Source organism: Alligator mississippiensis, chromosome 13, assembly GCF_030867095.1.
Source record: "Alligator mississippiensis isolate rAllMis1 chromosome 13, rAllMis1, whole genome shotgun sequence".
In the NCBI taxonomy this organism is placed as follows: Eukaryota; Metazoa; Chordata; order Crocodylia; family Alligatoridae; genus Alligator; species Alligator mississippiensis.
The window spans coordinates 5939314-5952472 of record NC_081836.1 but is presented as its reverse complement, the minus strand read 5'-3'; the positions used below and the strand labels follow the sequence as shown (position 1 = coordinate 5952472).

The window sequence follows — 13159 nt, the reverse complement described above, 5'->3', positions numbered from 1 at the left end:
GGTCCAAAAATTTGGCACTGGAGGAACAGGATTAAATTGCCATGGCTTCCAGAGCCTTAGTTAACACTGCCACCTCTCTTCCAACTGCTAAATTTTGGGACCCACGGGGAAACCCTGTGGGCTGAATGACACAGCCCCATGTGCCACATCATGCCAACATGCAAGGTCAGGCCACAGACCAGCCCCACACGCCATCCACACTCCAGATCCAGTCCGTGAACCGACCTCACCCATAGGATCTGGCCCATAGACTGGCCCTGTGCCATTCATCTGGTCTGCAGGGCTTGAAGGTTGAGTGCCAGTGATTTAAACGGATGCACCTTCCTGTCATACCTTTTCCCTGTTAACTAAACCCTTTCTTTGGTCTAGCACTGGTTTGCTGATGTCATATGCAGAGCTGCTCTGGGAGTCGAAAGACCGCTGCTCCCTGCATCGCCTGCAGTGTTGGGTTTCTGCTTTCGTTGTAGGTTTTTTTTTCTGATAGGAACTTGCAGAAACTCATACAGTCGCATCCAGCCACAACACCCAAAACCACTCTCAGAATGTCCCTTAAGCAGTCCTCCAAAGGGAGTAAGGTGCTGATGTTTTCCAGTTGGGCTAGAAATAAAATACCCAAGTATCTGCAAAGCATGTGAGCTTGGTCTTATTTAACATAAGCTGCCACTCCTGTGTACTGATGCTTCAAATGCCAGTCTCTAGGCTATCTAGAACTTGGATGTCCACTTTGCAGAGGCAGCTTGGAAAATCTCAGCCTTGAGGCTTCATCATGTGCAGAGGGGGAGAACCGCCTATATGGACTATGTTTTCCCTGGATCTTTTCTGCCAGTAGCCTTGAATGGGTTCTGTCCGAGCGTTTCCTCTCAGGTGGGTCCTTTGTCAACTGACTGGCAGAGTAAACCGAAGATGATGAGGTCCACTGGATAGAGGACCAGAGAGGGGAGTCAGCCAACCCAGGTTCAGTTCTTGTCTCTCCTTCTGTCTGCCTCGCTCTACCTCTGCGGGCTTCGTTTTCCCCTTCTGTATGAAGGGATGATTGTGCTTTCGCTGCCCGTTGGCATGGTTTTTAGACCCATGGATGTGAAAGGCCAGATAAGCTCTAAGTACTCTTGACTCCCAAAGGTCTACAAAGCCCTCTGCAACCCGGACCTACAGAACAGACGAGGAGGGTGCTCAGATACCTTGGATGGACAGCAGTGCAGAACTGTATTTAAATGCATACATCAGGATCTCACTAAGCAGTATTTTTATTGCTTTGTAGTAGAAAGACAGCATGTTAAGCGGTGTTGGTAGCTGGGGAGTGTTTCCACATGATATCAATTATCCTATCACTGTCTTTGGAAGACCAAATGCATCAGCAGTTCAGGAGAGGCCAGGGGCCTGTGACAACAGAAAAATGGTGCATCTTTAGAGCAGCTGGGCTTGCAGTCTGTCCTGCCTGGGCCTTAGATTTCATGGCACTAGGGGTTGGGATCCCGATGCTATCGCAAACCCCCTGACTACACATTTCTGTCCAGTGTTCACCTCGGCACCCGTGTTGTGGTGAAATGCTGTCACTTCGCTACGGATGCCCGAGAGAGATGGGGCTCCAGTGGGGATTTTTGCCACACGGGCAGGGTAGGTGTCACTGAAGTGGGTGGGTGGTCTCCTGGAGGGGTCTAGTCCACAACATGGTAAAGACACAAAGATGGTAAAGACAATTTCTTTCTTACCTTTGGTTTGTTGGCAATTCAGGTTTGCTTATATCCTCACTTATAACCCCAGGGGCCAGCCTTGCATCCTAGCCTATACGTCACTGCTACAGTAGGAGAAGGTAAGGAGGAGGATGAAGAGGAGCGGTGAAGAGAGCCTGCTAATGGAGACACTGGTTAATGAAATCCTGGCCCCAATTCAAGTCAATGGGAGTTTGTGCCATGTATTTCATTTGAAGGGTTCAGGTTTTAGCTGCTGTATTTTATGAGGCATAAAACACTGGCATGCTTTGTATGGTATGGACTTCTTGGGAAAGAGAGTTTCGTCCCTTCCTCACATTGCCCTGGTGTCTTTGCAGGAAAGTGAGGACGCAGTGAAAGCCCTCGCGAAAGAAAAAGATCTCCTGGAGCGTGAGAAGTGGGAGCTACGCCGGCAAGCCAAAGAGGCAACGGACCACGCCAGCGCGCTGCGCTCCCAGCTGGACCTGAAAGACAACCGAATGAAGGAACTGGAAGCCGAGTTAGCCATGGTGAGAGCCCCCTGTCTTTAACTGAAGCTTTTTGGCTAGATAGGAGTAGTCGGAAACCTCAACCAGTCCAGAGGGAGCTTGCATGGTCGCACCTGGGACCTTTATCACCCCAGGTGATGTTTGTCATCACCACCTTGTTACTGTCCACTTAGTCCATGTCCTGCCAAACCGTGACTTCAGAAGACATGTTTTAAAGGGACACGATCTAGAAACAAGACCCCCAATCCAGCCAAGTATGCCCAGAGCTCAGGTGTGCTGGAAGTCCGAATCCAGACCTGGATTGTGTGGCTGCCGTGCACTTGAAGGTGGGGGAGGAGTGTGTTTGAAATCCATGTCCACACCCGGAGGCTTAGGCCTGGCTGTCGTTCGAAATGCTGCGCTCGTCCTGAATGGAAGGCCTGAAAACCTCGTGCTCCGGTGAAACGCAGGTGGTTCAAAGGTCTGTCCCACAGTCTGAGCAGGGAGAGGGGCTGTCCTCACAGAAGCATGCTTGAGCTCAGTCTGAGCGTCCCTGCAGACGTGCCAGGGCCCACTGCGAAGTCGTACCAAGTGTGAAAGCGGAGGAGAGGACGTCCCTGGAAAGCTGTTGTGCCCTAGCAGAGCAGTTCAGTTGAGTAAGAGAGATGCATCCATGTTGGCCCCACCAGTCAGTGGAGCCATCTCAGGGATGAATCTAGCCTCTGGTGTTTCAGCTCAAAATGTTTGCCGTCTTCATATCATGCCAGCTTGCAATATGAACTCAGGGTTTCCCAGGGGCCGAACTTACCTGACACATGGTACGTGACTAGATTATGGAATCGTGGTTGCTGTCTTTATGGTAGCAGAGCTGCAGGGATGAGAAATGCCCTCGGTTTCAGGGGATCGAGATAGCAACCAAAGATAGGATTCCCATAAATAGACCCCCCACCCCCCTTTGCCGTCAAATCTCTGCCTTTTAAAAAGCAAAACCAAAGAATTCTTCCGAGTCCTTTTGCTTTTCTGACTGTGCCAACCAGCGTGGTGCTGAAGGCACAAGCGATGATGGGACTGAAGGCAGAAGGCAAATATCATTTAACTTAGGGATGCTGCTTAGTTGTGAGGCTGTGGATGCTCACCTGTATGCTTCCTTGAGTGCTGTCTACCCAGTGAGCTACGTGGACGAGGCGGAGGGCTGCGTGCACCTCCGCAGAAACGTGACATAGGGTTTCCTTTCATGAAATAACGGCATTGAAATGCAACGACATCCATGCCACCCGTATCTCCAAGCGCAGGTGCCCGCACGTCCCCTTCCATAACGCTGCTCAGGTACACCAGCATAAGCAGCCTGTCAGCAGCCTCCTGTGCTTTCATTGTTCAAAGCAAAATGCCTGCCATAAAACAAAAATGACAGCTGGACTGAAGTCATTCTTCCCCCCTCAGCTTAGAAACATTTGCTGTTATTAAATAGATATATCACAATCTGTTGTGCGTGGATTCACCTTGGGCCTTGCGATTTCAGTATGTGCAATCTCTGTTTGACTGCGACACCTAGTGTTCAAAGTCTGGGTCCGCTTCAGGGGTCTCCGCAGCCTCAACCCTTAGTTATTCAGCTGGAAGGAACGTGCTTTTTATCACCCAGCTAAGGAAAACGGGCTTCAAGAATGACGCAAACTCTCTGGAAATGCATTTGAACCATTTATATACTTTTCATTGGTCTGACTGTAGAGTGCTTCACGAACTGGCTGGGACTTGAGTCCAGAGTCCAGAAGGGCATTCAGACATAAAGCCAGATTTCTGACCTCTTTAGCATGTACAAAGGCCCTTTATTCACACTGAGTAGCACCTTTCTTTACTCAGCTGAAAGCAAGGGGAGTATCTGAAGCAACCTGTGCTTTGCTAGAGGAATAAAGGAGGCCCAAGTCATTTCCATTTAGGCAATAAGGGTAGAGATTTCATCACCTAGTTGCATGGCGGTCTGCAGTGGAGGAGGACTGGACTCTGTGACCAGAGTGCCCCTTTCTAGCCTTGTGGTCTACATTTCCTTCACGCATTCTTCAAGACTAACCTACAGCACAGTGGTCTTAACCAGTGAGTTCACAGCAACCGGCATCTATTGCAAGTATTTTAGTAAAGAACTTTCCAACCTTTGTAGCAGGGTCAGCCAAGGATCCCCCTCGAATAACTAACTTCGTTTTATAGGCGTGGTGGGGTTTTTTCCAACTGTTTCCCAGGGATGAGTATCTGATGCACGTGGCTTGAAAAAGCCTCTGCTTTTAAGCTTCTTTTCTTTTCAGTTAATCATTAAAATCACTATGGGTTCAGCTCTTTGGCTGGTATAAATACCCCAACCTCTGTGTATTTAGTGGAGCCAACCTGACTGGCACCAGTGCAGAACCTGGCCTGCAATGCCGCAACCTGGTTCCTGCATTAGTTGCAGCACATCCACAGTTTGCCTATCTGACTGCAAGCCGTCAGCCTTCAATTTGACCCGAGGATGGAACTGCAAAAGGCTTACTTTCTGGTCTTTGCCTCTAGCATCTCCAGGTGACTCATTTAAACATTGAAAGTTTGCAAGGCACCCCTCAGAAAATGCCAGCTCTTGGTTTTCACTCATTTTTTGAGCACAAAAAAATAGTAAGAGGTCTGGGTTTATCTTGCAAATCGTGTTTTCACACCTAACCCTGCTAACATAGTGTGGCACCCTTGGAAGGACCTCAGGGCACCCCAGGGCGCTGTGAGGATCACTGATGTGAACTGTCATTGCAGTGAAATATTAACTGTTCCGATATTTAACCTGTGTCACAGGTTCCAATATTTAACCTGTGATGTTTAACCCTTAAAAACAACCTGGTGTGATGCAGTGAGGTGAGAGGGGGCAGAATCAGGGCACGGGTAAGGCAAGGGCAGTCCTGCCAGGCGCTCTTGGAGCAGGAGAGAAGGGAGGAGCTCCACTGGGCTTTCAGAGCCCCAGGCGAGCTTGCAGGGCTGCAAGTCCGAGAAAACTATCTGGTACACGGAGCCCACTTGAGGCGGAAATGACTTGGACACAATTAACGGGCAGCTTCGTAGTAATGTTTATTTGAGGCAGAAGAAAAGTGCCTGGAAATGCTTTGAAAGGGCTGTTTATTGACTCTTTGCTTATAGAAAGAATAATAAAAAAAAAAGGCTTATGGGTTGAGATCTCATCTATGTGGCCCAGCTGCAGTCTGGAGGGACTTTTTATAAGTAACTTATAAACCCTTGAAAATCAGGATGCTTACTGGCAATGCTGACTGACTCTTAACTCTGGAGTTGCACGGCTGTGTCACCGCTGATGCCTTCTGCATGTTTTCTGAGGCTGTGGACAGCTATAACTTTGCTTTAAATGGGGAGTGGCATTTACCACTGGAGGGAGCATGCGTGCGCTGCTCTGATTGAGTTGAATGCGCGTGAACAAAATCGCTATAATGAAAAAGTGAATGAAGCAGCATTAGTTGAAAGACTTTTGCTCCACTTAGACCGGTAGAGGGAAAAAGAGACGTGCCGGTTACTGGGTAGGAACGGTTCCAATATAAGATTCAACCCATGCAAAGTTAGGGTTGTCCACAGAGAGTCGGAGATTACCAAATGAATGCATGCTTTGTCTGGGCACATTATGCTGCGATTGCATACAGCTCACAGCCAGGTACGGCTGCATGAGCAGTTGCTCTGTGGAGAGGGTAGTATGCAGACTGAGTGACTTGTGCCTTTACCTTTGGTCTGGGTGGCAAGTTTTGCATCACTTGGGACTCTTTCCCTTAGCATTACACTGAGTTTGCTGGAGCAGATTAGACAAAAGTTCCTGCAGACTGGCCAGGGGACGGGGCAACCAAGTGCATGAGAGTCCTGCTTGGTTTTTAATTGTTGTTTTTCACATGATCTCTTCCCTGCCTGCACAAGACATCCCCTGGTAAACATTTACTCCTCTGGGATGTAAGTAGCTGGGACCAAGGGCAATGCCTCTGGACATCAGTGATCTCTCTGTCAGACATTGGGAAACCGGCTCCCAAAGAAATCTGTCCCAAACTCCTGCTCTGCAGGGAAAGCAGACTTGGACTCTAGAGGGGCTTTGTCCATAGCCCCTGATTCCTCAGCTGGATGGCCTGCAGCAAATACCACTCGGGACATTGCACATCAGCTTATAGGAAACCTGCCTTGAGAAAGGGGTGCGGGCAACAGGTCACTCTTGCTAGCTTTTTGTTATCAATAGGACCTGATGTGTGCCCTAAGCATGCCTCCAAAACAAGGGCAAAGACCGCACGTCGTTTAATACAACAGTCATGCTTGCTTTAGGTCCAGATCCTGTGATCTGAAGCACCCCAGTGCACAGGGCAGAGGCCCAGTGAAGTCGGGGTGCTTCGTGCAGACAGGCCAGTCCATCTGCACGGCTCAGAATACAGCATCAGGCTCTGAAGGACTAGTGCTCAACACGACCGCAGAAAACAACCCCATGCGAGTCTGATAAGACTTGAAATCAAACGAGATGTTCTGTAAGTTTTCTGCATTATAAAATGTCAAGTGAATCACAGAAATGATTATCCGCTGGCTAATTAGAAGGTGCAGCTAAGTGGCAGGTGCTTCTGCAATGAGAATTGTTTTATGTTGGGGTTTTTTGTGGGTTTTTTTTTTTTTTTTTACCTTATAGATGCTTCTGTTAAATTTTTCAAAAAAGCAAAATACTAAACAGGAGGAAACATCCCTTCTAACTCTGCTGGGAGCGGCGGAGGAACAAACAGGCCTGTTTAACGCATCTGAACCAAAGCCAACTGCTGACTTTTTCTTTGTACCTTCGTCTGTCTTTGTGAAACCTGGCACCGCTTGCTGTGCAATTCAGGGACTCCTGTATGCGGATGAACATCTGTTTCAGTCTTTGGTGCAGGTTTCTCTCTGAGGCAATCACACACTTGGTGCCTGCTTTCATTTTCTTTACTATGTCCACCTGCGCTTGACTTCAGCCGGCCAGTCCTGGCTTTAACCTTAGCCCAAGCCCTTCACACGGAGGTTACGGGAAAGTTGAAGCTGGTTTCTCTGCTGCTGTTCGTGTTTTGCTCTGTATTTGAGCAGATACGAAGAGTAGCTGTTCCAGCACTTAAACCTTGGCAAGTTTGGGCTTCTTACTGCAGCACTGGCAGCAGGCAGATCCACCTGCAGATTAGTCATCAGCCTTGAAAAAAGAAAGGGGTGTCTCTGGGGAGGGTTTGGCACTCGAAGCAGCAGGTAGGCTGTATCTGAGGGTGCGAGTCACCCGCGTGCCTTGTGCCAGCCCCTCTTGGGTGGGGAGGGGTGGTGATCTCATTGCAACCCAAGCGCTGTCTTGAGAGAGCTGTTTTATGGTCCTGTGTTTCGGTTCTTCCACCAGGCCAAGCAGTCCTTAGCCACGTTAACCAAGGACGTCCCCAAGCGGCATTCATTAGCCATGCCAGGTGAGACGGTGCTAAACGGGAACCAGGAGTGGGTGATGCAGGCGGACCTCCCGCTCACGGCCGCTATCCGACAGAGCCAGCAGACGCTGTACCACTCGCATCCCCAGCACTCCGCCGACAGACAAGGTGAGCTCCGAGCCTGCGGGAAGCCTGCGGTGTCTTCTGCCCTGGAGACAAAGATGCTCTTCAGAGCGTTGCCCCTTGGTCCCAGGAAAGGGCTGGACTCATCTGCTGCAGCAGGGAGGGTGGCGTCACTGCTGCTGGTGGCTGGAGAGAATAGCAGATAGATTTAAATCCTTACCAGTTTCAGAGGCACGGGGCCAAAGGTTTACTGTTCCCAGTGTAGCTAATGCCAGGGTGCACCAGTAACCACACAAGGTCTCTGAAGTCCTCTGTAACCTTGTAGAAGTATTACAAGGTGTTGGAGCCCAGCTCAGGCTTCACCCTGAATGTCTTTGTGGATCCCCCTGTGGCATCAGAGGGCTATCTCATCCTCTGTGTTACCTCCCGTCCTAAACTGGTGCATAGTGGCTGGTCCCAGGTCCCATCTCTCACTCGTGAGTTGGGATGCTGCTCTCGTAGGGGTGTGTTGTGTAACGCTTACTGGTGCACGTTGGTAAAGCACACGCTGGTCTTTGGAGAAGTGATGCTATCGGAGAGCAAAAGCGTAGCTGATTCCACCCTCTGCAGCTGGAGTGCGCTCCCGTCCTTTTACCATGACCGGCACGTAAGCACCCTGACCGGGTCGTGGAGTGGAGATTCGGGTCAACTCCAGGCTGCTGCGAAGTTTCCTCCTCCTCTCTGTACAGCCTCACCTTTCCCTGTGCCTTCAAGCTGCTGACTCTCTGCCAGCTGGGTGGCCTGATTAACTAATCCCCTTCGGGGAGCAGCATTAACTCTACTTCAGAGCAGCAGGCAGGAGTAAATTGAGGCTAATCTCCCTACTCTCTCTGCCTGCTTCCCTGTGAAGCTGGGCCAGCATTTTCAAACCTGGATGCTTACGGTTGGGCATCTGAGGAAGCAGCCTGCCTTTTGGAGGGGCTGAGCACCTCTGATGAAGTCAGCTTCTGGAAAGAAGGATCCTTATTTGGGTACCTAAAAGCTCTGGATGTGTTATTCGTTATCTGCATTACAGGAACATTTAAAGGATCACAGCTGACAGCAGGGCCCGGCTATATTAAATATCCTAGAAACACATAAGAAGAGCCCATCCCTGCCTGGAGAAGCATTACAGTCTAAATGGATTTGGGTGTCTAATTTTAAATGGCCACCTTCACAAGTGTTGCTGTCTCTGGAGCCTCTGCGCTCTGGCTTAAGTACATGAGGCTTTGCCCTCTAGCTTTTCAGTCTCAAGCTACTCGCACACTGTCCCTGACCCAGTCATCTTCTCGCACCTCCCCAGCACAGCACCCGGTCCCAGTTTCCACTGCCCATGCTCTCCTGTGAGCTCACGTCAGAGGTATCTGTGGTTGTCTCCTTTAGTCCTGCAGCACTTCCCACTCTGTTTGGGGAGGGTGGTTAGTAAAAAGGAATTGATGCTCCAGCTGAACAGCACTCGCACCCTGCTACCTCTGACCCCGCACACAGCAAAGCGCATTAGTAGTGTCAGGGCTGGCTCCGGCGGGGCTGCCACCAGCTTGTGGCATCACGCTGCAGGTTTGTGGGTTACTGCGGTTGTTTCCGACAGTGCCAGAGGACAGGGGCTGCGCTGTACGAGCTATCCTGGCCTTTCCAGCAGCCGTGCTGCATCCAGGAGTCTCCTCAGGTCTTCAGAAATGGCTCCAAGTGATCAAGCGGCAGCCTTATCGGATGCAGACCCTCTGTCTTGACCGCTGGCTATACCAGTCTTCTCCCAAATGCTGCTGCACGTGAGGCCTCCCTAAACCCCTGCCCTGTAGCGTCACAGCCCGGTGAAACAGCCGTCCAGTTCGAGTCGGGAGGTGGCCGCTCTGCTCGAGCGGGCGATTCCAAGAGATATAGCAGTTTACAGAGCAGAAGGGGGTTAGTGGCGTTTTCTCAACATCAGGCTTTCTGTCTTGTGTAAAGATAATGCCTGGATGGGCCAGCAAGGCCCCCATAATGATAGTTATAACTTAAAAATATGGTGTTTGCTGGCACTTTTACTCCAGGGATCTCAAAGTGCTTTACAGACCTTGGTTTCTCTGTCGCCCGTTGGCAGTAAATATTGCTGTGGAGTAACCGAGGCACAAACACGAAACAACTTGCCTCTGATCACTTGACCGGTCTCTGTGTACTGCGCAGATCTGCTCATTGCCACTGCTGTGCTTTAACCATTGGCCAGGGTTTCTTTTTTTTATTACAACGCTGTCATGCAACCTAATACAGATGGATGTTGCCAAGCTCACGGGATCCCCAAGGAGACGGAAAGGAAAGTGAATATTGGAGTTGTCATTACAGTCCCTAGTTATTTAGCAGCATGCTGGGCACTGAGATGGAATGGGAAGCCACCACAAAGCGCATTAAGAATAGGAGAAGCCAGTGACTTAGTGGGAGACCGTCTTGTGTGTAATAAATTCCAGAAAAGACACTTGCAGCCGTGTCAGTGCTTGGACGCTTTGCACAGCCGGTGGGTTGCAGACTTCTGGGGGGAGCGGTTCGTAAAGGGACAAGATGAAGACAAAAAACATCTCCCCCTACATTTTACAAATATCAGCACATAGTATGAACAGATTACATTTGTCCTGCGCTGGAAGTGATGTCAGTCTAGCGAGTCGCTCTCTCTTCCCGCAGCCCACTTCTGTTGGCTTTGCTTCCCCGGAGCCGCAAGGGAACATCTGCATTTTTAAAAAAGAAAAATCAGTTATGCTTGTAAATGTTTCTGTCGATACTGGCTCTGAGGAAGCCTTTTCCCCACACAACCGAGCTCAGGCCAAAACAAATTCGATCGCATTGCTTTACACAAACTCCCCGCTGCCCTCCGCGAGGGAAAGTCGCTGTGCGGTTAGCTTTGTCTGGTTCTAGGGACACATCCCCTCTTCGGCACCAGAAGTCAGGCTTTTCTGACTCACGCTGCCGATGCTAGGTGCCCTGCCGTCACCGTCCGCTCTGCCCCTTACCCGATGCAGAGGAGCTGCGGAGCATATGGTAAGGGATGAAGGAACTCAAGCCCTTTTGTCTTCCATATGCAAAGACGTAGCCCGTGCTTGGATACAGGCCAGTTTGAAATGCACGTAGCAGCAGCTGCCAGGGAGCAAGGTGCGTAACTCTGTGGACCGGGTGCAGATCAGGTGTGCAGATCTGTGGTTCCCAGATTGGAAGTCCGTGCCACAAGACATGCAGTAGAGCGGTGAGAGCACGACCAGCTCCTGTTCCCAAGGCTGGAAATCCAGCACAGCCACCTCACCCCGTTAATCCTCGTAGGCACTGCCATTACTATGCTGCACCTGTATGTTCCCTGTCCCCCTTCGAGACCCCAGTGCCCCTGAGCAGCTGCTGATGCTTAAAGGCCAGCTGCACCTGCAGATCAGCCTGTGGTACACAAAGGACTAGAGCATTTTCCTTGGTCCTTTTTGGCAAAGAGCACGATGCCAACATTAAAGAGGGTACTGCAGAAGAGCAGACGCTTCGGGGACATCTCGGAGTGGTGGCTTAAGCAGAGGCGAAGCTGAGGCAGCTCCCTCGTGGTCTCAGTTCAGCTACCGACTGTCCCTGTGATGGAGACTGCAAGCACAGTGTGAAACCTGCTCAGTGAATCTGTATGTGCGTATCCCCTCCCCTGCCAGGTGATGCGAAAACTAAAGAAATCCAATCGCCCGCACTTAATCAGCACCCGGAAGTTAAGCATCCACGACCATGCAGTGAGCAAGGCGCTCCGGGCCAGATGGTCTTGTTTATTGAATGACCTGCCTTCAGTTTTTAAAGTGACTGGTGAGCTTGGGTGCTTTACAGGGTCTGGTGCTTAGAAGGCACCGAGCACCTCACTTCTGGGGAATTGCAGCCCCCTTTCCAAATGGACCTCCAAAACCCAAAGTGCGCAGATTTACTGATGGCTTCAGAAAATGTTAGCCTTGGCTTGCATCCTGAACCAGCATCTGCACTGTAGAAGGTGCCAACGATCGTGGACATACGTGAGGGCACACGTTTGTAGTGACTCCTTCTCATCTGTAAATCCATGGATTGCTTTGCATGCCGCAGTTTATCACCAAAGGTGAAGAGCATTGGAGGGGGGACCTGTTGTTAGTCCCTGATGAGATCACAGCCCCTCAGGCACACGCTGCTTCTTCCCAAGAACTACGAACTCCTACTAAAACAAGCTGCCCTGACATCCCAGGGCTTTTTACCTGCCTGCTGTAGGTACTACACAGAGCGATCACAGTGATACTTTAACCACTGGAGAAGGTCATAGTATGCTTTTCATGCTCCAGGGTCACAGGGAGAGGATAGCAGAGCTGGGAAATGAATCCAAGTTTCTGGAGTCAGTGTACCACAAGTTCAATCCTGCTCTCCCAGGTGTCCCTCTAGAACAGCGATTCCCAAACTGTAGGTTGTGACCCCAAACGGGGTCACAACGTCAGTGGATGGGGTGACAGGGGTGGGTCGGGAGTGAGGGGCCATGCTGAGGAAGAGTTTGGGCTGCACTGCTCTAGAAGGCAGGAGCAGGAGAGCAGGCCTGTGGCATTCATGCTGCGATGCACAGTTTTCATGCAGCATCCCAGGTAGCAACTGTCCTTGTAGAAGTACCGCAGTGGAAAGAGCCAAAGGCAGACAGAAAACACTGTAGAGTGATTTGAATAAATATGACAGGACATACATATCAAATCTATATTTGAGCTCACATCCTCGTCCCTAACTACTGTGCAAGGCACCTTCCTGGTGGAAAGCGGCTGACGAGATCTAGTCTCCAAATTAAAGCAAAGCCCCTTGCAGGGAGGTTTTTTGTGACGGAAATACAAATTCCACTGACACCCGACTCTGTTCCTTGCCTTTCAGCTGTCAGAGTGAGTCCTTGTCATTCACGGCAGCCTTCCATAATCTCCGACGCGTCAGCAGCAGAAGGCGACAGGTCGTCCACGCCAAGTGACATCAACTCCCCTCGACATCGAACGCATTCCCTGTGCAATGTAAGGCGGTTGTGAAGGTCATTTGTCACTCCCGTAGCTGTCATCTTAACATCTGCACCAGCATTGCTTCCTTTAGCCGGCACTCTTACCTGCTTGTCTTGAGTCACCTCTTCTTGTAGGATCTGATCCAAAGACCAGTGTTGACAAGGCAGAGATTCCCATTGACTTCACTCGGCTTTGGATCTGACCATTCATACTGCTCATGCTGTGCATTTGAACGGGACTTAGAACTGCCCAAATACCAAGCAGCAAAGGGCCCCGTTCTCTGCCCCCCGGCTTCTCGCCTGTAAAGCAAGTGAAGATGGCTGTTGTTCCAATTTGAGCAAGGTTTGCATTGACTTTGCGTGCTAGACTTGACCATTCACAATACAAGGCAGCGGGAAACAGGTTCCTCCTTTTCAAGAGCTCTTCCAAAATAGGACCCATCTATTTCTCTGCAACGTCCTGAAAAACGGGCACAA

The 13159-nt window shown here is 50.3% G+C and overlaps 1 protein-coding gene across 5 annotated transcripts in view; it reads left to right on the top strand.

The window, feature by feature from the left end:
• The window catches only part of KAZN (kazrin, periplakin interacting protein), a 636407-nt gene that overhangs the window by 590149 nt on the left and 33099 nt on the right, over nucleotides 1-13159 (top strand). For all 5 annotated transcript variants that reach the window (XM_059716417.1, XM_059716418.1, XM_059716420.1 and 2 more), the window contains 3 exons: nucleotides 2048-2218; nucleotides 7554-7743; nucleotides 12568-12698. In XM_059716417.1, coding sequence (XP_059572400.1) covers nucleotides 2048-2218; nucleotides 7554-7743; nucleotides 12568-12698 — 492 coding nt within the window. The remainder of the gene's footprint in view (nucleotides 1-2047; nucleotides 2219-7553; nucleotides 7744-12567; nucleotides 12699-13159) is intronic.